This window comes from Dendrobates tinctorius, unplaced genomic scaffold (genome assembly GCF_039654945.1).
Source record: "Dendrobates tinctorius isolate UK_male_01 unplaced genomic scaffold, ASM3965494v1 ptg000266l, whole genome shotgun sequence".
NCBI classification, from domain to species: Eukaryota; Metazoa; Chordata; class Amphibia; order Anura; family Dendrobatidae; genus Dendrobates; species Dendrobates tinctorius.
In genome coordinates, this window is record NW_027361933.1 from 1,521,314 (window position 1) to 1,547,063 (window position 25,750).

Consider the following 25,750-nt stretch of genomic DNA (forward strand, 5'->3'; position numbering starts at 1 on the left):
ATTTACAAAAGTCCATTTCTGGGTTATTATACCACCATAAGCCACAGTAGGCCATGTAAACCTCATATAACCCATTATGTAAGTCTATTCCCTTTTGTAGATACATGACACAGCGATCACTAAGGTTTGTGGGACAGCAAGCCCTAGCAAACTGTCCTGGATTTAGATCGCAGCAGACCTCTGTCTGTGCGATACATACCGGTCTCTCACGATACAACTAGTTGGTACGTCACAGGTACCAATACCCTTACACTGAGTTGGGCCAAACGTTTGAGATATCCTTCCGCAAGTTTCTCACAATAGTTGGTCAGAATTTGGGACCATTCCTCCTGACAAAACTGGTGTAATTGATCCAAGTTTGTATGTCACCTTGCTCGCACCTGCTTTTTCATCTTTGCCCATAAATTTTCAAAAGGATTGAGATCAAGACTTTGTGATGGCCACTCCAAAACAATAACTTTGTTATCCTTAAGCCACCGTGTTACCATTTTGGCAGTATGCTTCAGGTCATTATCCATTTGGAAGATGCATTTCCGCCCAAGTTTTAACATCCTGCCTGATGTCTTGAGATGTTGCTTCAGTATTGCCACATAATCTTGTTTTCTCATGATGCCATCTAGTTTGTGAAGTGCACCATTCCCTCCTAAAGCAAAAAACTCACATGATGCTGCAACCCCGTGATTCACAGTTGGGATGGTGTTCTTAGGCTTCCAAGCTTCTGCCTTTTTCCTCCAAACGGAACAATGGTCATTATGCCAAAAAAGTTCAAATTTTAGTTTCAATCAGAACACGTCTCCAAAAATTAAGATCTTTGTTCCTGTGTGCATTTGCCAACATTAATCCGGATTTTTTATGCTTCTTTTGGAGTAATGGCTTCTTCCTGGCAGAGTGGCCTTTCAGCTCATGGCAATACAGTACTTGTTTCACTGTGGATATTGACACAATCTTACCAGCTTCCGCTATCATCTTCACAAGGACTTTTGCTTCTGTCATTGGGTTGATATGCACGTTGGACCAAAGCACATTCATCTCTGGGACACAGAACCCGTATCCTTCCTGAGCGGTATGTTGGCTGGGCATTCCCATCTTGTTTGTACTTGCGTATAATAGTTTCTACAGATGAACAAGACACTTTCAGGTATCTTGAAATTGTACCCAAGGATGAGCCAGACTTATCTTGGATGATTTCTTGACTTTCCCATGATGCTACGCAAAGAAGCAGTGTGTTTTTAGGTGTGCATTAAAATACATTCACAGGTGTGTCTCTAAATAACTCAGATGTTGCCAAAAAAACTTATGAGAGGCTTCCAAACACATGACATCTTCATATGGGCAGTCCAGAATTGTTTAAAGGCATAGTATGTAAACTTTTGACTTTGCAGTAATAAAAATGCCTTAAAACATTCTCTCATTTTGGCATTTGGCAAATATTAATAACTATGGTATTCCTCATTAATCTAAAATGGGAAAGGTTTATTCTGATTTCATGTCAGATATTGAGAAAAACATGCATATGTTTCTTTTTATACAGTGTATGTAAACTTCTAGTTTCAACTGTACCTATAGAAAAACTGCAATTTTCACATTGCACCAATCGCTGTGCATTGATTTCTGTACAATACTTGTAGGATCAAAATGCCCCGTTATTGTGGATCAATGCTGTGCAAATCACCAAGTTAGGTGTCAAATGCACATGGAACTCTATTACTCCTACCTTTTTCATATGCCCAGGCAAATTATTTTCTCAGAATATTCTCATTAAAAATGAATAATTTGGAGCTAAAACTACATATTTTGAAAAATATGATTTTTTTTCACAGTCCAAATGTAATTAATTCTTTGAAACACCTTTGGGGTCAAAAATCGTTACTACACACCTAGATGAATTCCTTTGGGGAGTTTCCAAAACAGGGCAAGTCTGGTATCTCTGGCATATCTGCAAATAAGACATGGAGCCTGAACATTATTCCAGAAAAAAAACTCTGCTCTAAAGGTACTGTTACTGTCACAGTCCAATTCTTGGATCTGTGTCAGATTCTGGATTCCCTCATTTAAACTTTTTTCTTTCAGGCCTTTGGGTCCTTAGTGTGGGTTTTTGCCCCTGGTGGCCACTGGTGTTATTACATGTCTGAGAGTTTTCTTTGCCTTACCTTTTGCCCCCAGTGGTCACTGGGGTTATTACATGTCTTTGGTTTCTCAGCTGATGGTGACCACTCCTCCTTTGCTATATAAGGTCACCTGGTGTATCAGCTGGTGTTGGTAATAGCAGGTCCTTGGTGTATTCCAACCACGGTGAAGTTAGCAGCTGGCTCTGAGGTGTTTAGCCACTGCTGAAAGCTGATCTGGTGCTGAACTCTGCTGCCCGGTGTTTGCAGAAGAGAAAGATGGTGAAGGTAGCAGCTGGCTCTTAGGTGTCGAGCCACTGCTGAAGATGGTGAAGGTAGCAGCTGGCTCTTAGGTGTTGAGCCACTGCTGAAGATGGTGAAGGTAGCAAGTGGCTCTTAGGTGTCAAGCCACCGCTGAAAGCTAATCCGGTGACTGCAGCAGAGAAAGATAAGTGTTTTGTTTTCCCCCGTTTGGTGTATTTTCCTTTGTGTGTATTAGTGCAGCGGGGGGACCAGTGTCCGCACTATCCAGTTCCTTAGTTAGGGATAGGTGCAGGGCTAGTGAGGGATTCAGGTATCCTGGTTGGCGACAGGTGAAGAGCCTGTATAGGGAACGTTATGAGTGTTCAGGGACACTGCCTCAGGGGAGTGCAGGAGGTCTCCACGTCACCGTTCCCTATTGCAGGGCCCACCGTTGTAACTGTTTCCCCGGTGTTCCCCTTTGTCTTGTTTCAGTTACTGACTTGTGGGTCGTGTCACACAGGACAGGTATACTTGACAGTCGTGATGTTTCACTTACCGACCTGCGGGTCGTGTCACACAGGACAGGTACACATGACAATTACATTTAGCGATGCACCAGCGATCCCGACAACGATACGACCCAGTCAGGATCGCTGGTGCATCGCTAAATGGTCGCTAGTGAGCTGCCAAACAGGCAGATCTCACCAGCGACGTAGCAACGGTCGGCGGTCGCTCTTACCTGTCAGACGGCAGCTATGATGACGACTTCCTCCCGCGTCCATGAGTCGCTCGTCGGTGCCAGCAGGAAGCCGACGACGAGAAATGGACCAGGACAATCTCGCGCGATCAGCCATATCCAGGGCGGGGTCAGGTCGGAGGTAAGTGTCACATGTAGCGAGATCGCTAACGATATCGCTGTTGCATCACAAAATCAGTGATGCTTTAGCGATATCGCTAGCGATCTCGCTATGTGTGAAGGGGGCTTAAATGCCAAATAGCCTCCAGCAATGTGCTTATATAGCACTTTACAACAACATATGTGCTACTGGTGTACTGGGGTGCTTTTTCTCTACTATTCTTAATAAAACTGAAATCTGTTAAGCTAAATCTACATGTTACATAGATATTTTTTATTCCATTTTCACCAACGCTAAAAAAATATACAAAACAAGTGTAAGGTCAAATTGTTCACTACAACTCATTCAAATTCATTCATGTATTTCTTACTTCTTGGAACCTCAAAGCCTATGCAAATCTATAATATTGCCTGAAATATCCTAATTAAAAAAAAAGGTCCCCTAAAATTGTTCCTACGTTTCTGAGGTCTATGTGTGAGAAGTACAAACTTAGTGCCACATATGAGGCATTTCTAAAATTTGCTGAATCATGGAAATAATACTCTAATGGGAGCAGTTGGTAAAATGGGGTGTTTTATGGAGGTGTGTGGTTTAATACAAAGATCCCTATGTCACTTCACAGATGGATGGTAAATGCTACTTATTAACTATTTTGTGTAACATGAATATATAACAAGCAGAAAAAGTTCAAATGTTGGAAACAGCTAATTTTTGCTAAATTTATTTTCAACCAAAATTTAATAGTAACAATAAGTACAATGTGTCAAGAAAAACAATCTTGGAATCACTTAAATAAGTAATACCGCTAAAAGAAGTTATTTAAAAAATAGAGCAACAAGTCAGTAATGTAAAAACTTGGAGCACGCACAATACTTATTCACATATGTTTTGCTGCAAAATGCTGCAAATGTACCATTACATTTTTTTTTATCTGTGTTGCCATTTTAATGAAACTTGCAACTTTTTTATGTTCCCATAGGTGAAGCTGTGTGGGAGCTTGTCTTCTGAGTGAAAGAGCTTACAATTTTATTGACTCCATTTAGAGTTGTACAACATATTGATAATTTTTTTATTGTATTTTTTTTTTGGAGGGAACTGCGACGACTGAAAAAATGCAACTCTGGTTTTGATTTTTTTTTATTTTGGCACTAAATATGTTTTAAACTACTTTATACTCTGATAGACTGGACTTGTATTGGTGCAGGGATACCAATTAAGTTTATTATTCATTTTTTTATTTCTTTATTTTAAAACTGAGTAAAGGAGGGCAGTTTAAACATTTACATTTTTGTAACTTCTTTTTTATTTTCTTAAAAAAAAATGTGTTTTATTTATTTCCTTTAGGGTATTTTTAACTTGCAATCATTTTCTTATATTATGTACTGCAAAATTACAGTATTGCAGTGTTTAGTATAAATAATTTTTTCCTTTGAAACTTAGTCTACAGCCTTTAGTAGCCCCCTGATTAACAAGGTGACTCATCGGTGGGCGATGATGGCACTGATGAGTCTTAATATTTAAATGCTGCTGCTATAGACTGACAGCTGCATTTAAATAGGCAAACAGCAAAGATCAAGCCCAGATAGCTGCAATTCCAGACAGATGTCAGTTATGTATTAAAGCTGGCATCTGTAATGTATGGAGCCGTCTCAGCTCCTAAGACTGTTCCTTACACAAAACCTGACTATGGCGTACATGTAATCTAGAGTACATGAAGGAGTAAATATACTTGGAACCATACATTTAAAGTTTATCCTGAAATCTGAACATACAAACAGCTTCAGCACTGTGAATTTTCTGATGTTTTACAACCTCTGATATTTGAGTAAAACATTTCCCACAATCAGGGCATGAAAATGGCTTCTCTCCTGTGTGAGTTCTCTGATGTCCAACCAGATGTGATTTTATATTAAAAAATGTTCCACGTTCATCACGGGAAAATGGTTTCTCTTTTGCGTGAGTTCTCTGATGGTCAATAAGATGTGATTTCATAGTAAAGCATTGCCCGCATTCTGAACATGAAAAGTGCTTCATCCCAATGTGAGTTCTCTGATGTCTTACAAGATTTGATTTCCTGGCAAAACAGTTACCACATTCTGTACAAGAATATGGCTTCTCTCCTGTGTGAATTTTTTGATGGTCAACGAGATGTGATTTCACAGTAAAACATTTTCCGCATTCTGAACATGAAAACGGCTTCACCCCTGTGTGAATTCTCTGATGTCTGGTAAGATCTGACTTATTGTTAAAACATTTTCCACATTCTGAACATGAAAATGGCTTCCCATTTCTGTGACTTCTCCTGTGTGCATAAAAACTTAATTTCTTTTTAAAATGTTTACCACATTCGAGACAAGTAAATATAGTGCCTTCTCGGTCAACTGAAACTTGTTTATCATTTTGTGATTGATTAGATGAAGGTTTCTTGTGGCTATTGGCGTGAGTAGATGGATCTCTACTGTGACGGGCTCTGGGTATATTTGGTGTAATGGAGCATTCTTCAGAATAATCTTGTGTGGTACGGTTATATTTTACTTCACAATCTGAAGATAAAAGATACCCCTCCGGGCTTTTGTTGCAGTCATCTGTTAAAAATAAAAAAAATAAACAATTATTTTCTTTTCTTCTTTGGTAAGCACAAGTAGATTGTATATTTTTACATGAGTCCAGGTGAAAAATTATCATCTGAAATTGTATTCTACTGAGACTGTTAAACTTAGGCTCCGATTCATCGAGGCTGACGATTCAAGTTGTGCAAAAAAATTGCAACATTTTGCACAATTTCATGCCAGATTTCTAGTGAAAACTGTTTGATGAAACATAATTTCACTTGTTTTATATGACTCCATAGGTGGAATTCAGAAAAAATCCCTGGATTAATGCTTTATCTCAGCAGTCTTAGAACTAAAGTACCTTTACCAAAGTGGTCCAGCATCTTTTATTTTTTTTCTGCGCCACACATTATTTTTTGTGATTCAACACTTAAAATTTAAGTTTGTCCATAACACTGGGCTGCAATTAACCTCTGTCTAATGTATGTGTTCTTTGCTTGTAATTTAGATATGGCTGTCTTTATGTAGCTGCCTAGAAAGCAAGCATCCTACAGTCAATTCTTCACTGATGTGAATGGTATTTTGTGGGACTATATGATAACGCCGCTAAGGAACTGCGAGGTCCCTGGTTCTCAATTTAGAGAATCTTTTGTTCATTATCCTGCGCAGTTATGCTCCAGGGCCTCCACTTCTTTTTCTATCCTGGGTTAGAGCTTCTCATCTTTTGGCAACCTGTTATATCTAAAAGCCTTTAGTTTTCAAACAACAATACAATGACAAGCTGAGAATGAAAACTTTTTATTTCTGCATTTTCAGCCTATAATTGAAGAAACAAGTGCTGCTGATTCAGATACTAAAATAGTCCAAAGCAGGACAAATTCATCGCTTCACAAAACAGACAATAGTCAGCAGATTGGCATGCAAATATCAAGTTTTATCAATGTAGATATTCCATAGAAAACAACCATTTCCAATAATATTTACAACAGTGTCCACAATGTGTTTTAGGTAATTTCCAATTTAAGAAAAATCCTCAGTAATTCAAAGAAAGTGAGTTTATAAAATGTATTATCATTTTCTATTATATAATCATCACCCTTTATGGGAAATGGTTCAGTAAATGTCTTCCTGTCATGAACATTAGGCTAAAAACTGTATGTTCCACAAATGATGGTGATAATGCTGCCTGGGCTACACTGTCAATTTTGTAGTGCTACTGTTTCATTTTAACTACATAGGAATAGTTGCAGTCCAAAGCAATACATTGGATTTATGTAAATGGTTGAACTTAGGCTGCCACTTAACCCCTTAACAACCACGCCACTTAAGACCCCTTAACCGCGGCCATTAAGGGGCCTTATTCCTCAGCACCGCTTTTTAACGGCGATGAGAAATAAGTATATAGCGCCCCCCCAGAGTCAGAGAATATGATTTTAGTCTGTTTTTACGGTTCCCAGTCTCGTGATCGCCGTTATTCACCAAATAATGGAGATCAACAAAAAAAGGTCAGATTTTCAATTAATTTCTCTCTCCTCTGATATTATCTAGCATACCAGAGGAGAGAGAAATGGGGTCCTATGAGCCCAGCTACCCGGTACCGCCGCAATCCCACAACCCTCCGTCTCCATCCCCCTGCCCTTCGCGTCATATTCCTGGAAGAAAATGGCGGGCGCATACGCAGTGCGCCCGCTGGTACCTGGCAACAATAGATTTTTCCTATTGATTCATTTTGATCACTGTGATAGACCCTATCACAGTGATCAAAAAAAAACAAAAAACAGTAAATCAAAGCCCCTTTGTCACCCCCTTAGTTAAGTAAAAATAATAAAAATGTAATTTTTTCCCATTCTGTGCAGTTAGGGTTAGAGCTAGGGTTAGAGCTAGGGTAAGGGTTGGGGCTAAGGTTTGAGTTGGGGTTAGGGTTGGGGCTAAGGTTAGGTTTAGGGCTGGGGTTGGATTGTGTTGGGGTTACGGTTGTGGATAGTGTTGGGATTAGGGGTGTGTTGGGGTTAGGGCTATGTTAGGGTTGGAGTTAGAATTGGGAGGTTTCATCAAGGGGTCTCCAAATGCGATACAGCGCCCACCATTGATTCCAGCCAATTTTGCATTAAAAAAGTCAAATGGTGCTCCTTTCCTTCTGACTCATGCCATGCACCCAAACAGTGGCTTTCCTCCACATACAGGTTTTCAGCATACTTGGGAGAAAATGGACCAAAAAGCTTGTTCTGCAATTTCTCCTGATACCCTTGTGAAAATAAAATAGATTGGGTCTAAAGTAAATTTTTTTGTGAAAAAAGTAAAATGTTCATTTTTTCCTTGTACATTGCTTTAGTTTTCGTAAAGCACCTGAAGGGTTAATTAACTTCTTGAATGTGGTTTTGAGCACCCTGAGGGGTGCAGTTTTTAGAATTGTGTCACTTTTGGGTATTTTCTCTCATATTGACCCCCAAAATCACTTCAAATGTGAGGTGGTCTTTAAAAAAAATGATTTTGTAAATTTTGCTGGAAAAATGAGAAATCGATGGCCAACTTTAAACCCTTATAAAGTCCTAACTAAAAAAAATCATGTTTCTAATTATGTCTAATATATCTAATTCAGCTCTCTCCTCGCTACTCTTCCGCTTCTCCTCTCTGCAAATCCCTTCACAGGCTCCCATTCCCTCAGATTAGCTAGTTCAAATTACTAATACTGACCTATAAGGCCATCTATAACCTGTCTCCTCCATATGTCTCTGAAACTAATCTCCCGATATCTTCCCTCACGTAATCTCCGGTGCACTCAAGACCTCCTTCACTCCTCCACACTTATTCGGTCCTCACCCAACCTCCTCCAAGATTTCTCCCGAATATCCCCCATCCTCTGGAATTCTTTGCCCCAACACGTCCGACTATCAACCACACTCGGATCCTTCAGACGGAACCTGAAAACCCACCTCTTCAGGAAAGCTTACAGCCTGCAATGATCCCCACTGCCTCCTCACCATCACTGGAGCTGCTGCAACCCCCAACCTACTGTCCCCTTCCCCACCATCCTGTAGAATGTAAGCCCGCAAGGGCAGGGTCCTCTCCCCTCTGTATCAGTCTGTGATAGTTAGTTTGTTTACTGTAAGTGATATCTGTAATTTGTATGTAACCCCTTCTCATGTAGAGCACCATGGAATCAATGGTGCTATATAAAATAATAATAATAATGTTTCCAAAATTGTGCCGATGTAAACCTGACATGTGGGAAATGTTATTTATTAACTATTTTGTGTGACACGACTCTCTGATTTAAGGGCACAAAAATAAAGTTTGAAAACTGCAAAATTTTCAACATTTTTGACAAATATCAGTTTTTAAAAAAAGACATTTGTTGGGAATCTCTCTCAGGCAAAACTAACAGGTCAAGGAAATTCTTATCCTCTGTTGCTGACAACTTTATCTTCCAAAAGGTAAGGGAGAAAACAAGGGGAACTGCTACCTTGGATCTAATCCTTATAAACAGGGAGGAAATGGTTGAGGAGGTAAAAGTGGCTGGGACCCTAGGAGGTAGCGACCATGCTATTTTAGAATTTTGGATAACTAGAGGCGGAACACCTGTGAAGACTCAGACATCAAGGTTAGATTTCAGAAAGGCAGATTTTAAAGGATTCAGAAAGAGAATTGGAGGGATCCAATGGCTGGATATCCTTAAAGACAAAAATGTCCAGGAAGGATGGGAAATCTTGAAAAATGAAATTCTCAAAGCACAGTTGTTAACAATTCCGAAAAGAGGGAAGAATAGGAAGCATTTAAGGAAACCAGGATGGATGAACACAGAACTTAAGCACATGCTAAAAAGGAAGAAAAAAATGTTTATAAAATGGAAAGAGGGAGGCATATCTAAAGAAGAATATAATGCTGTCTGCAGAACCTGCAGGGCACAAATCAGATTAGCTAAAGCTGAAAATGAATTGAGGCTTGCAAGAGATGTCAAAAGCAATAATAAAGGATTTTGGGGATATGTCAAAAGTAAAAGAAAAGTCAAAGATGCTATAGGATTTTTACAGGATGAAAATGATGAAATGGTAAGACAGGATGTTGAGAAGGCTGAACTTTTAAATTCCTATTTTGCATCTGTTTTCTCTCAGAAAGGAAATGTAACATCAACTGTTATTCACTGTCCTATTAAGGGAATAGAAGAATCCAGGATATCTATAAACAGAAAGATAGTGAGGAAACACTTAGCTAACCTAAATGAATTCAAGTCTCCAGGTCCAGATGAATTACACCCCAGAGTACTGAAGGAGATAGCAGAAGAAATTTTTGAACCCCTCTCCATAATCTTTGAAAATTCTTGGAGAACAGGAGAAGTGCCAGAAGACTGGAGAAGAGCAAATGTTGTTCCTATCTTCAAAAAGGGGAAGAAGGTGGACCCAGGCAACTATAGGCCGGTGAGTCTGACTTCTATACCAGGAAAGATCTTTGAACAAATTATTAAACAACATGTATGTCAATACCTGGATAAGAATGAAGTGATTAAACAGAGTCAGCATGGGTTTGTAACTAATAAGTCATGTCAGACTAACTTAATTTCCTTCTATGATGGTATCACTGATTGGGTGGATCAAGGAAATGCTGTAGATATAGTATATCTTGACTTCAGCAAAGCATTTGACAAAGTCTCTCATACAATCCTTATTGAAAAAATGACTAAGTATGGAATGGACAAGGCAACTGTTAGGTGGATTCATAACTGGCTTAGTGATCGGACACAAAGAGTGGTCGTAAATGGCTGCACATCCAGTTGGAAGAATGTCTCAAGTGGGGTACCACAGGGCTCTGTCCTGGGCCCTGTATTGTTCAACATCTTTATCAACGATTTAGATGAAGGAATTGAGGGTAAACTGATTAAATTTGCTGATGACACAAAGCTAGGAGGGATAGCTAATACTAGAGAAGAGAGAGAGAGGATTCAAAAAGATTTAAATAAACTGGAGAAGTGGGCAGCAACTAACAGAATGGTTTTTAACAGGGAGAAATGCAAAGTACTACATCTGGGCAATAAAAATGAAAAAAGCATATATAGAATGGGAGGAATAGGGCTAAGTGACAGCACATGTGAAAAAGACTTGGGTATACTAATAGATAACAGACTGAATATGAGTCAACAGTGTGATGCAGCAGCAAAAAAGGCAAATACAATTCTAGGATGTATTAACAGAAGCATACAGTCTAGATCACGTGAAGTCATTATTTCCCTCTACTCCTCTTTGGTCAGACCTCATCTGGAATATTGTGTCCAGTTTTGGGCACCACATTTTAAAAAAGACATCAACAAACTGGAGCAAGTTCAGAAAAGAGCGACCAGAATGGTGACCGGTCTGCAAACCCTGTCTTATGAGGAAAGGTTGCAGGATTTGGGAATGTTTAGTTTGCAAAAGAGAAGACTGAGAGGAGATTTAATAGATTTAATAGCTGTCTACAAATATCTAAAGGGCTGTCACATTGTAGAAGGATCAACTTTATTCTCATTTGCACAAGGAAAGACTAGAAGCAATGGGATGAAACTGAATGGGAGGAGACACAGATTAGATATTAGAAAAAACTTTTTGACAGTTAGAGTGATCAATGAGTGGAACAGGCTGCCACGAGAAGTGGTGAGTTCTCCTTCAATGGAAGTCTTCAAACAGAGGCTGGACAGACATCTGACTGGGATGATTTAGCGAATCCTGCTTTGAGCAGGGGGTTGGACCAGATGGCCCAGGAGGTCCCTTCCAACTCTACGATTCTATGATTCTATGATTCTATAAACGCAAGTCATATAGAATTGAAATGTTACCATTAACATGAAGTACAATTTGTCATGAAAAAAAAACAATCTCAGAACCAGTGGAATCCATTAAAGTGTTACAGAACTATAACCTCATAAAGTGACAGTGGTCAGGATTGTAGAAATTGGCTTGGTCATTAAGGTCAAAATTGGCTCGGTCACTAAGGGGTTAAAGGACCACTCAAGGGTTTATTTTTATTTCCCTGCTTGAGTGCTGCCACCAATCCAAGTTTCCTGCACCTAGTATTATACTTACAAGCAGCCATCTTCTTCCTTTATATAGGCTGCTCCGGTCGAACTCCAGCAGGTTGTCACCTGTCGGATTCCGCCAGTGTTTTCTGGGCGGACCAGAGCTCACAACTCAAAATAAGTCTATGAGAGGTAGAACGAGGCTACAATGAGCCTCTCATAGACTTACATTCAGAATTTGTGAAAGTTTATTGTGATTTTTGGTCAGTGAGAAGTCACAGGCACAAGATGGCGGGCTGGACCGATGCAGTGATGGGAAGAGCTGAAGACGTCAGTTGGTAAGTATAAGGCTGAGAGCAAGGAAATTTGTTATGATTGAGTCACCATAGGAGGCAAAAACAGAAATGCTAGCTAAGTCCAGAAAACCAGAGCAGTTGGCAGCTATCGGATTGCAGAACCCTGATCCTATCACAACAACTAACAGTAGCCGTGGGGGGTTCCTACGATGCCCTAGACCCCTCGATCACAGCCGGAGAATTAAATAGGCCTACAGAAAGAAAGGGGAAATCTAAACTGCCCCAGAACAGACCCCAAAGCAATAGGCAGCCCCCAACATATAATGACGGTGAAGCAAGATGAAAACACTAACACAGACAGAAAGATAGACTGAGCAAAGACGGGGCCCAAACTACCTAGATAGGAAAGGACAGGAAGGCTGCTGTCTGCAATCCGTGAAAAACCCTATGAAAATAAGAGCCAACAGACTGACAGTGAAAAAGGCCCTGAAGACGCTAGGCTTCAAAAAAGCTATGTCAGTACTCAGGAATATTCTGAAGACAGAGCAACAGGCAAAAGGAGATTCAGCTCACCCCAGCAGGGAATGGCAGAATCCAAAAAAGCAAGGAAAACAAAAACAAAACATAAATGCAAACAGGCAAAGCAGAAACTTAGCTTTAGGGAAGCAGGAATCAGACTGGTGTCCTAGAAGTCCACAGAGAAATCACCCGCAGGGCAGAAGGGCGTCGGCAGCCTTATATCAGTCAGTGACTCCACTCAACCAGTCATCCTCATTAGTCTCAGGTGCCTGATAATCAGGCTCATTACCTTCCTTTACCAGAATAGGGAGTTCACCAGACCTCAGTGACGAAGGGGAAAATGAACTCACAACAGTACCTCCCCCTTGAGGAGGGGTCACCGAACCCTCAACCACGCCACCAGGGCGATCAGGGTGAGCCCGATGAAAGGCACGCACCAATCTTTTGGCATGAATATCAGAGGCAGAGACCCAGGAATTATCCTCCTGACCATAACCCTTCCACTTAACCAAATACTGGAGTCTCCGTCTAGCCAGACGGGAATCCAGTATTTTCTCTACCTCATATTCCATGTTACCTTCAACCAATACAGGGTCTGGAGGTGCCACCCCAGGAACAACTGGTTCAACAAACCTCTTCAACAAGGACTTATGGAACACATTATGGATTTTAAATGTGACAGGAAGAGCCAAACGAAAAGAGACCGAATTAAAAATCTCCAAAATCTTGTAAGGTCCAATAAATCTAGGCTTAAACTTAGGAGAAGCCACCTTCATAGCAATATTTTTTGATGATAACCACACCATATCACCAATCTTAAACTGGGGACCAATGGTCCTATGTCGATTGGAAAACCGCTGGGCCTTTTCCTGGGAGAGAGATAAATTATCCACCACTTGGTCCCAGATCTGGTGCATTCTCTCCACCACAGTGTCAACACCTGGGCAGGCAGAAGGCTCCACCTGCCCTGAAGAAAATCGAGGATGAAACCCAAAGTTTCAAAAAAAAGGTGACATCAAAGTGGCAGAACTAGCTCTATTATTTAAAGCAAATTCGGCCAAGGGCAAAAATGAAACCCAATCATCCTGATCAGCGGAAATAAAACATCTCAATACGACTCCAAGGTCTGGTTTGTTCTCTCTGTCTGCCCATTGGTCTGAGGGTGAAAAGCAGAGGAGAAGGACAACTGAATTCCCAGCTTGGAACAGAAAGTCCTCCAAAATCTAGACACAAACTGAACTCCTCTGTCAGATACAATGTTCTCAGGAATCCCGTGCAAGCGAACCACCTGTTGCAAAAACAGGGGCACCAACTCAGAGGAAGATGGCAACTTAGGGAGTGGTACAAGATGAACCATCTTAGAGAACCTATCACAAATCACCCAAATAACAGTCATTCTTTGAGAGACCGGCATATCAGAGATGAAATCCATTGAAATATGGGTCCATGGCCTCCTGGGGACCGGCAAAGGCATCAACAACCCACTAGAGCGAGAACAAGATTCAGACCGGGAGCAAGTCCCACAGGACTGCACAAAATTCCTGACATCATGAGACAAGGTGGGCCACCAAAAAGATCGACTCACCAGATCTCTAGTACCAAAAATACCTGGATGACCAGCCAATGCAGAGCAATGAATTTCAGACATCACTCTCCTTCCACTGGTCAGGAACATACAACTTTCCACTGGGACAACGCTCAGGTTTGTCCTCCTGGAACTCTTGCAGAGCAAGTCTCAAATCAGGCGAGATGGCAGAAAGAACTACCCCTTCGCCTAAGATGGTAGCAGGCTTGGTCACCACAGGAGAATCAGCAAAGAAACTCCTAGAGAGGGCGTCTGCCTTGACATTCTTAGTTCCAGGAAGAAAAGAGACCACAAAATCAAAACGTGTAAAAAACAAGGCCCACCTAGCCTGTCTAGGGTTCAAGCGTTTAGCCGACTCTAGGTAAATCAAATTATTGTGGTCAGTGAGGACCACGACTTGATGTTTAGCTCCCTCCAACCAATGTCTCCACTCCTCAAATGCCCATTTCATGGCCAACAGTTCCCGATTCCCCACATCATAGTAACGTTCAGATGGAGAGAACTTTCGGGAAAAGAAAGCACAGGGATTCATTTTAGATGTTACAGGATCCTTTTGGGACAAAACAGCTCCTGCACCAATCTCAGAAGCATCCACCTCTACCTGGAACGGGAGTGAGACATCAGGTTGCCGCAAAACCGGGGCGGAGGTAAATCTTCGCTTCAGCTCCTGAAAGGAAGCAACAGCCTCCGGAGACCAATTCAACACATCAGCACCCTTCTTAGTCAGATCAGTCAATGGCTTGGCAATACTAGAAAATTTTGCTATAAATTTCCGATAAAAATTAGCAAAACCCAAAAACTTCTGGAGGGCCTTCAAAGAAGTGGGCTGAACCCAATCATAAATGGCCTGTACCTTGGCCGGGTCCATTTCAATAGTTGACGGAGACAAAAGAAATCCCAAAAATGAAATCCTCTGTACTCCAAAAAGGCATTTCGATCCTTTGACATACAGGGAATTCTCCCTCAAGATCCGGAACACAGTCCGAATATGTTCCACATGAGAATCCCAATCCTTGGAGAAGATCAAAATATCATCCAGATAGATAATCAAAAATGTATCGACAAAGTCTCGGAAAATATCGTTCATGAAGCACTGGAAGACAGAAGGGGCATTAGTGAGCCCAAAAGGCATCGCCAGGCTCAAAATGTCCCTCTGGAGTATTAAACGCCGTCTTCCATTCATCCCCCTGCTTAATGCGTCTAAGATTATACGCCCCCCTGAGGTCAAGCTTGGTAAACCAGCAAGCACCTCTAACGCTAGAGAATAGATCCGAAATCAGGGGTAACGGATACGGATATTTAATAGTAATTTTATTGAGGGCACGATAATCAATACAAGGCCTTAAAGAACCATCCTTTTTGGCCACAAAAAAAAAAAACGGCACCTAAGGGTGAAGAGGATGGTCTAATATGACCCTTCTCCAACGCCTCCTTAATATAGGACCGCATAGCCTCGTGCTCAGGTACAGATAAATTGAAGAGCCGACCCTTGGGAAATTTACACCCCGGGCTTGGTTCAATTGCACAGTCATAACTCCTATGAGGAGGCAAGGATGCAGACTCATTCTCACTAAATACATCATAAAAGTCCGCCAAATAGTCAGGAACATCATGCGACTGAGGAGAGGTGGAAAAAACCGGAGCCTCACTAAAGGCACACCGACAAACCCAACTCACCCCAGACTTCCAATCCAAAACTGGATTATGAATTTGCAACCAGGGAATCCCCAGAACAACGGCATCATGCAGACCATGCAACACCAAAAATCTGCAATTTTCTTGATGGTCTGGGGCGACCCGCATGACCACCTGGGTCCAAAACTGAGGTTTATTTTTAGCCAAAGGAGTAGCATCAATCCCCCTCAAAGGGATAGGCGTCTGCAGAGGTGTCATCGGAAATCCATAACGTTTAGCAAAATCCAAGTTCCTTAGGTTTAGCGCTGCTCACGAATCCACAAAAGCCTTGGCGGAAAATGTGGACAGGGAGCAGATCAGAGTAATTGCCAGAAGAAACTTAGGTTGAACACCACCAACAGAAAACGTGTGTGCAAAGCGTTTCTCTCGTTTAGGACAAGCAGAAATAATATGCGAGGCATCTCCACAGAAAAAACACAGCTTATTACGCCTTCTGAACTCCTGACGTTGCGCCTTAGACAAAACTCTATCACATTGCATAGGTTCAGACGTCTGTTCAACCGGTGGCAACACCTCTCGTGCAATCCTGCGTTCACGTAAACGCCGATCAACCTGAATGGCTAATGACATAGAATCGTCCAGACCAGAGGGAACAGGAAATCCCACCATAGTATCTTTTACGGCTTCTGACAAACCCTTCCGAAAGAGAGCAGCCAAGGCATTATCATTCCAGGTAGTAAGGACCGCCCACTTTCGGAACTTTTGACAGTACAACTCTGCAGAATCTCGACCCTGGTTTAATGCCAACAGGGTCTTTTCAGCCTGATCAATAGCATTAGGTTTGTCATACAACAACTCCAAAGCTTGAAAGAATGCGTTCACATTAGTCAGAATAGGATCATCTGGTTTCAAAGAAAACGCCCAATCCTGGGGATCGCCACGCAGCAAAGAGATGACAATTTTAACCTGCTGCGCGGAGCTCCCTGACGAGTTAGGCTTCAAGGCAAAAAATAATTTACAATTATTTTTGAAACTCAAAAATTTAGATCGATCCCCAAAAAATACATCAGGTGTAGGGATCTTTGGTTCAACAGCATGCGAACGAGCAAGGTAGGCGGAAATTCCCCGCACTTCCGCAGCGAGCTGCTCCACACGATCAGACAATTGCTTTATCTCCATTGAGAGAAAAAAAAATTCCCCCTACGGCCTCAGAGATATAGAGGAAAGAATATACACACACCTTTTTTTTTTTCACACAATTCTTTCCTGCTATTGAGTACCCTAGGATCTGCGGTATGGCGGGTGATTCTGTTATGATTGAGTCACCGTAGGAGGCAAAAACAGAAATGCTAGCTAAGTCCAGAAAACCAGAGCAGTTGGCAGCTATCGGATTGCAGACCCCTGATCCTATCACAACAACTAACAGTAGCCGTGGGGGGTTCCTATGATGCCCTAGACGCCTCGATCACAGCCGGAGAATTAAATAGGCCTACAGAAAGAAAGGGGAAATCTAAACTGCCCCAGAGCAGACCCCAAAGCAATAGGCAGCCCCCAACATATAATGACGGTGAAGCAAGATGAAAACACTAACACAGACAGAAAGATAGACTGAGCAAAGACGGGGCCCAAACTACCTAGATAGGAAAGGACAGGAAGGCTGCTGTCTGCAATCCGTGAAAAACCCTATGAAAATAAGAGCCAACAGACTGACAGTGAAAAAGGCCCTGAAGACGCTAGGCTTCAAAAAAGCTACAGTGGGGCAAAAAAGTATTTAGTCAGTCAGCAATAGTGCAAGTTCCACCACTTAAAAAGATGAGAGGCGTCTGTAATTTACATCATAGGTAGACCTCAACTATGGGAGACAAACTGAGAAAAAAAAATCCAGAAAATCACATTGTCTGTTTTTTTTCATTTTATTTGCATATTATGGTGGAAAATAAGTATTTGGTCAGAAACAAGCAATCAAGATTTCTGGCTCTCACAGACCTGTAACTTCTTCTTTAAGAGTCTCCTCTTTCCTCCACTCATTACCTGTAGTAATGGCACCTGTTTAAACTTGTTATCAGTATAAAAAGACACCTGTGCACACCCTCAAACAGTCTGACTCTAAACTCCACTATGGTGAAGACCAAAGAGCTGTCAAAGGACACCAGAAACAAAATTGTAGCCCTGCACCAGGCTGGGAAGACTGAATCTGCAATAGCCAACCAGCTTGGAGTGAAGAAATCAACTGTGGGAGCAATAATTAGAAAATGGAAGACATACAAGACCACTGATAATCTCCCTCGATCTGGTGCTCCACGCAAAATCCCACCCCGTGGGGTCAGAATGATCACAAGAACGGTGAGTAAAAATCCCAGAACCACGCGGGGGGACCTAGTGAATGAACTGCAGAGAGCTGGGACCAATGTAACAAGGCCTACCATAAGTAACACACTACGCCACCATGGACTCAGATCCTGCAGTGCCAGATGTGTCCCACTGCTTAAGCCTGTACATGTCCGGGCCCATCTGCAGTTTGCTAGAGAGCATTTGGATGATCCAGAGGAGTTTTGGGAGAATGTCCTATGGTCTGATGAAACCAAACTGGAACTGTTTGGTAGAAACACAACTTGTCGTGTTTGGAGGAAAAAGAATACTGAGTTGCATCCATCAAACACCATACCTACTGTAAAGCATGGTGGTGGAAACATCATGCTTTGGGGCTGTTTCTCTGCAAAGGGGCCAGGACGACTGATCCGGGTACATGAAAGAATGAATGGGGCCATGTATCGTGAGATTTTGAGTGCAAACCTCCTTCCATCAGCAAGGGCATTGAAGATGAAACGTGGCTGGGTCTTTCAACATGACAATGATCCAAAGCACACCGCCAGGGCAACGAAGGAGTGGCTTCGTAAGAAGCATTTCAAGGTCCTGGAGTGGCCTAGCCAGTCTCCAGATCTCAACCCTATAGAAAACCTTTGGAGGGAGTTGAAAGTCCGTGTTGCCAAGCGAAAAGCCAAAAACATCACTGCTCTAGAGGAGATCTGCATGGAGGAATGGGCCAACATACCAACAACAGTGTGTGGCAACCTTGTGAAGACTTACAGAAAACGTTTGACCTCTGTCATTGCCAACAAAGGATATATCACAAAGTATTGAGATGAAATTTTGTTTCTGACCAAATACTTATTTTCCACCATAATATGCAAATAAAATGAAAAAAAAAACAGACAATATGATTTTCTGGATTTTTTTTTCTCAGTTTGTCTCCCATAGTTGAGGTCTACCTATGATGTAAATTACAGACGCCTCTAATCTTTTTAAGTGGTGGAACTTGCACTATTGCTGACTGACTAAATACTTTTTTTCCCCACTGTATGTCAGTACTCAGGAATATTCTGAAGACAGAGCAACAGGCAAAAGGAGATTCAGCTCACCCCAGCAGGGAATGGCAGAATCCAGAAAAGCAAGGAAAAGGAAAACAAAAACAAAACATAAATGCAAACAGGCAAAGCAGAAACTTAGCTTTAGGGAAGCAGGAATCAGACTGGTGTCCTAGAAGTCCACAGAGAAATCACCCGCAGGGCAGAAGGGCGTCGGCAGCCTTATATCCAGTCAGTGACTCCACTCAGCCAGTCATCCTCATTAGTCTCAGGTGCCTGATAATCAGGCTCATTACCTTCCTTTACCAGAATAGGGAGTTCACCAGACCTCAGTGACGAAGGGGAAAATGAACTCACAACAGAAATTAGATTACTAGTACAGCACTGAAATAAAATAGTACTGCTAATTGATTTTATATATTAAAGCACCACTCCAGCATTTTATTTTATTTCAGTGCCCCATCACACATAGCGACTCACCAGCGTTCCCGACAACGATATAAACGTGTCAGGATCGCTGGTGAGTCGCTACATGATCGCTGGTGAGCTGTCAAACAGACAGCTGTGTACTTTAGTTACCAGCGCGCTGATGCAGGGAGCTGGTAACTAAGGTACACATCGGGTTTCTAAGGGGCATGCGTCACTTAGAAACCCGATGTGTACATTGGTTACCAGCTCCCTGCATCAGCGCGCTGGTAACAAAGGTACACATCGGGTTTCTGAGCACCGCCCGGTGCTTAGAAACCCTGCGTTTACCTTAGTTACCAGCACACTGGTCGCTGGTCTCCCGCCTGTTACACGCAGCGATGCGTGCTGGCCAGCAGGAGACCAGCGACCAAAAAAATGTCCAGGGCTTTCCATCAACGATCAGCGATACCGGCAGGGGGGCCGGTCGCTGATAGGTGTCACACACAGCGATCTCGCTGGCGAGATCCCTTTGCATCACAAAACTTGTGACTCAGCAGCGATCTTGCTACCAAGATCGCTATGTGTGACGGGGCCCTAAGAAAAGTTGCAGTTTAGCCAGGCCTTAGCATCCAGAAAGGTTGCTAATAGCTGTCCGTTTTATAGGGAATCTGTCAGTAAGATCAAAACCCGACACCACTCCCAGACTTCGTATAATGTTTGTAGGAAATGTAAATCAATTGACACCTCTACATCTTCAATGTTCAGCTACATTCCTGGGTAATTGCAATTTTCATTCACAAGCAAAGGAGGCGTTATGTGGTCTGGACTTAGCAAGCACTTTATCAAACCTTCGCCTCCCCAGGCTGTTTCCACGCCCAGCACCAGCCTCTTTAGCTTGATTGATGGCTCATTGTCTGTATGAGGTGAGGCAGCAGGCAAGGAAATCAAACAGTGAGCTATCCACCAAGGTAAAAAGGCTGGTGATGGGTGGGGAAACAACCCCGGGAAGCAAAGGCTTGTTAAGTGATCAGTCACGTCCAGAGCACTTAATTTCTTATTTAGATATGACGCCAATTTCTCAGGAATGTAGCAACAGATAGAAGATATAAAGAAATCGAAGGCATTGCATTTCAAATACCTGCTTTTCCATTTTTTTCCAGCTGTATTTTATAAATATATAAAAAGAAAATGCATATTTTATATATATTTATATTTTTTATACATATGTATACAAAATATATGTACAGTTAAGTCCAAAAATATTTGGACAGTGACGCAAGTATTGGCATTTTAGCTGTTTACCAAAACAGAGAAAAGATACAGTTATGCAATCAGTATGGGCTTAAAGGGAATCTGTCACCTATTTTTTCACATATTAGAAAAAAATAGGTGACAGATGCTGTAATGCTGTAGATAAACCCCCAATATAACCTGAAAGATAAGAAAAACGAGTTATATTATACTCACCCGGGGGGCGATCCGATCCGATGGGTGTCGCAGGTCCGGTGCCTCCCATCTTTTAGCGATCACGTCCTCCTCCTTGCTTCTGTCACGGCTCCTACGCAGGCGTAGTTCTCTGCCCTGTTGAGGGCAGAGCAATGTACTGCAGTGCGCAGCGGCCGGGAAAGGTCAGCGAAGTCTGGCGCCTGCACAGTGCAGTACTCTGCTATGCCCTCAACAGGGCAGAGAATTACGCCTGCACAGGAGCCGCGACAGAAGCAAGGAGGAGGACGTCATCGCTAGAAGATGGGAGGCACCAGACCCGGACCTGCGACACCCATCGGACCAGACCGCCCCCCGGGTGAATATAATATAACTCGTTTTTCTTATCTTTCAGGTTACAGAATGCTGTAGATAAGTCCCTAATGGCGGTGGCCACAGCTTATATGCAAAAATGAGGTGACAGATTCCCTTTAAAGTGCAGACTCTCAGCTTTAATTTGAGGGTATTCACATCTTGATTGAAGTAAGAGTTTAGGAATTACATATTTTTAATATGTAGCTGCCTCTTTTTAAATGGATCTAAAGTAATTGTACAATTATCTCAAAAAAAACTATTTAATGGGTTGCAAGGGCTATTCCCTCATTAATACATGTCATCAATTAAGCAGGTAAAAGGACTTTAGCCAATTCCAGGTGGGGCATTTGCATTTGGAAGCTGTTGCTGTGAATCCATAACATGAACTCTCAATGGAATATAACCAGACCATCATTAGGGAGAGAAAAAAGAAGAAGAAATCCATCAAAGAGATAACAGAAATATTAGGAGTGGCCAAATCAACAGTTTGGTACAGTCTGCTAAAAAAAAGAGCCCACAGGTGTGCTTGGGAAATCAAAAAAGGCCTGGATGTTCACGGAAGAGAACAGTGGTAAATGATCGAAGAATCCTTTCCAGGGTGAAGAGTATCCCCTTCACAACACCCAATCAAGTGAAGAACATTCTCCAAGGAGTGGGTGTTTTAGTATCTAAGTCTACTATAAAGCGAAGACTTCATGAGAGCAAATACTGAGGGTCTTACAAATAGAAAGGCCAGAACAAACTATGACACAGCCAGCCCAATTCTGGAAAAGCATTCTATGGACAGATGAAACCAAGATCAACCTGTATCAGAATGATGGGAAGAAGAAAGTATGAAGAAGGCTTGGAGCCGTTCATAATCCAAAGCACACCACATCCTCTGTAAAACACAGTAGCAGATTAGGAATGTAGCTCACCTTATGGAGTAGTGCATAAAGGCACAACTCTAGGATAACGTATATTCCGTATTGATCCTTGATAGCAGTCTGCTGCCAACTTGTTATATGGTGGGGGTCCTTCAAAAGGTGTCACCATGTGTTTGTGGTTGTAGGAGAAAAACAAGAAATGGGTGTGTTCAATTTGTGCTTCCAAGATTCTTCAATATCGTTTATTAAAATACAAAGTTAAAACACAACGTATTTCAACTAACCAGCCTTCATCAGGTGTATACTTAAAAAAAAACATATCCATAAAGATATAATGCAATTTAGTGTCATTGTTGAACATAACTCCCAAATAATCGGTTTGTTTTGGGCAACTGGTATTTGGCAGCTAATGGTCCTCGGTCTCTGAATCTACTTCCCCGTTTCGGGTGGATAGGTGGGTTGGAGACATAATGCTGCATTTGGGAAAATTTCCAACACTTAGCGGTGAGTTTGTTTCCAAACAACTAGCATTGTTCCAATAACTGGATAAGAAACTACTCTAACAAACTGCTTAGTGAAATTATATATATATCTCTATATATATTTCTGAATGTGTGTGTGTGGGTATCACCAACCAATCACAAAGCATCTTTTATTTCACCAGAGCTGTGTAAAAGAAGATGAGCTGTGATTGGTGGCTATGATCAACAGTTTTCCTTGCAACCAATCACTAAGCATCTTTCATTTCACCAGAGCTGTTTTGGTTGCTATGAGCAACAGTTTTCCCTCTCCAGAAAACACCTCAGCAGATACTGACATGGTAGGAGAAATCTAGCATTCCCGGAAATATAAGCTCCCAGCCATTGTCTGCCCCCCCAAAAAGGAGCAGAGAGCACATGACAGAAATGAATCACCCCTTCTGTGCCCATATACACATCACACATCCTCCATCCTATAGGCACATCTTCCCTCTTAAAGGGGTCTTTGGTGTGGAAGTCAGGGCAAATCACTCAGCGCTCTGATACTGACCCCAGGCTTCTATTAAAAGGATCATTGGTATGGAAGACAGGGCAAATCCATCCAGCGCTCTGATACTGATCACAGGCCTCTCTTAAAGGGATCATTGGTATAGAAGTCAGGGCAAATCCATCCAGCGCTTTGGTACTGACTCCAGGCCTCTCTTAAAGGGATCTCCGGTATGGAAGTTAGGGCAAATCCCTCAGCGCTCTCGTTTTGACCCCTGGCTTCTATTAAAGGGATCATTGATATGGAAGTTAGGGCAATTTTACTCAACGTTCTGGTTTTGACCCCAAGCTCTCTTAAAGGGTTCCCCAGTATGGAAGTCAGGGCAATTTCCTTCAAATGCTCTGGTACTGACCCCGGGCTCTCTTAAAGGGATCTCCTGTATGGATGTTAGGGCAAATCCCTCAGCACTCTGAATCTGACCCCATGATTCTATTAAAGGGCTCATTGGTATGCAAGTCATGGCAAATCCACTCAGCGCTCTGGTTCTGATTCCAGGCCTCTCTTAAAGGGATCCCCGGTATGGAAGTTAGGGCAATTCCACTCAGCGCTCTGGTTCTGACCCCAGGCCTCTCTTAAAGGGATCCCCAGTATGGAAGTGAGGGCAAATCCACTCTGCGCTTTGGTACTGACCCCAGGCCCCTCTTAAAGGGATCTCCGGTATGGAAGTTAGGGTAAATCTCTCAGCACTCTGATTCTCACCCCAGGCTTCTATTAAAGGGATCATTGGTATGGAAGTTAGGGCAATTCCACTCAGTGCTCTAGTTCTGACCCCAGGTTGACGAGATGATGTGGGATATTAGGGGTAGTAGTCCGGTGGCTCTGGCTGACGGGATGATGTGGGATATTAGGGGTAGTAGTCCAGTAGCTCTGGCTGACGGGATGATGTGGGATATTAGGGGTAGTAGTCCAGTAGCTCTGGTAGACAGGATGATGTGGGATATTATAGTCAATGTGGCTATGCAGAGTATATATATAAATATAAATAAAATCATTATAATTTGTTATAACTAACCGTAGTTAGTTACTATGCCTGGGCAGCGCCGGGCTCTTCAGCTAGTATATTATAAAGCTCTGGCAAAAACTGAGACCACTGTAAAATTTTCAGTTTGTCTGATTTTTCTCTTTATAGGTATATTTTTGAGTAAAATGTAACTTACTCTTTTATTCTATAAATTAATGACAACATGTCTTCGAATTTCCAAGCACTAAATTTTGTATTTATTTTCAGAAATGAGAAATGGTCAAAATAACAAAAAATGCAGTGCTTGCAGACCTCAAATAATGCTAAGAAAACAAGTTCATAATTATTTAGAAACAACAATACTAATGTTTTAACTCAGGAAAAGTTCAGAAATCAATATTTTGTGGAATAACCATGATTTTTAATCACAGCTTTCATGCATCTTGGCATGCTTACCACAAGTCTTTCACACTGCTTTTGGGTGACCTTATGCCACTCCTGGTACAAAAAGTACAAAAATGTAAGTAATTCTTCTTTGTTTGATGGCTTATGACTATCCATCTTCCTCTTGACTACATTCCAGAAGTTTTCAAAGGGGTTCAGGTCTGGAGATTGGGGTGGCCATGACAGGGATTTGATGTGGTGGTCCTTCCTCCACACATTGATTGACCTAGCTGTGTGGCATGGCGCATTGTCCTGCTGGAAAAATCAGTCCTCAGAGTTGGGGAATATTGCCTGAGAAGAAGGAATCAACTGTTTTTCCAGGATAACCTTGTATGCGGCTTGATTCATACGTCCTTCACAAAGATTAACCTGCCCAATTCCAGCCTTGCTGAAGCATCCCCAGATCATCACCGATCCTCCACAAAATTTCACAGTGGGTGCAAGACACGGTGCCTCTCCAGGTCACTGTCTAACCATTACATGACCAGGTGTTGGGCAAAGCTGAAAATTAGACTCATCAGAGAAGATTACCTTACTACAATCCTCTATGGTCCAGTCCTTATGGTCTTTGGCAAACTTCAGCCTGGCTCTCCTTAGCTTCTCATTGATGAAAGGCTTTTTTCTAGCTTTATATGTCTTGAGCCCTGCCTCTAGGAGCCTGTTACGAACTCTTCTTGCCATGCACTTCACCCCAGCTGCCATTTGCCATTCCTTTTGTAGGTCACTTGATATCCTGCGGTTGCTGAGTGACATTCGAATAAGATGACGGTCATCATGGTCAGTGGAGAGTCGTTTTCACCCTCTGCCGGTCTGTAGCTTTGTTGTCCCCAATGTCTGCTGCTTGACCTTGTTGTAATGGACTGCCGTCTTAGAAATTTTAAGGATGGAGGCAACATGACGCTCACTGTATCCCTCTGCTAGTAAAGCCAGAATTGAGCCCTTATTTTCCTCACTCAAGACTTTTCTTTCAACTCCTTTGGCATGGTTTTTCATCCCTATTACTTTTGGTATATTACTAGCAATTGCTTTGCCACCCAGCTTGTCCTATTGCAAGAGGATTGTGAACACCACAGCAGGGTTTTTTATACTTTCCTTCATTAAATAAGAT

At 42.1% G+C, this 25,750-nt stretch overlaps 1 protein-coding gene across 3 annotated transcripts in view; it reads right to left on the reverse strand.

Moving 5' to 3' along the window:
• Nucleotides 1-3,904: 3,904 nt before the first annotated feature.
• LOC141069563 (gastrula zinc finger protein XlCGF66.1-like) overlaps nucleotides 3,905-25,750 on the reverse strand; it is a 168,607-nt gene continuing 146,761 nt past the window's right edge. For all 3 annotated transcript variants that reach the window (XM_073559231.1, XM_073559229.1, XM_073559230.1), the window contains one exon: nucleotides 3,905-5,790. In XM_073559231.1, the coding sequence (XP_073415332.1) occupies nucleotides 4,949-5,790 (842 nt within the window). In that variant the 3' untranslated portion in view covers nucleotides 3,905-4,948. The remainder of the gene's footprint in view (nucleotides 5,791-25,750) is intronic.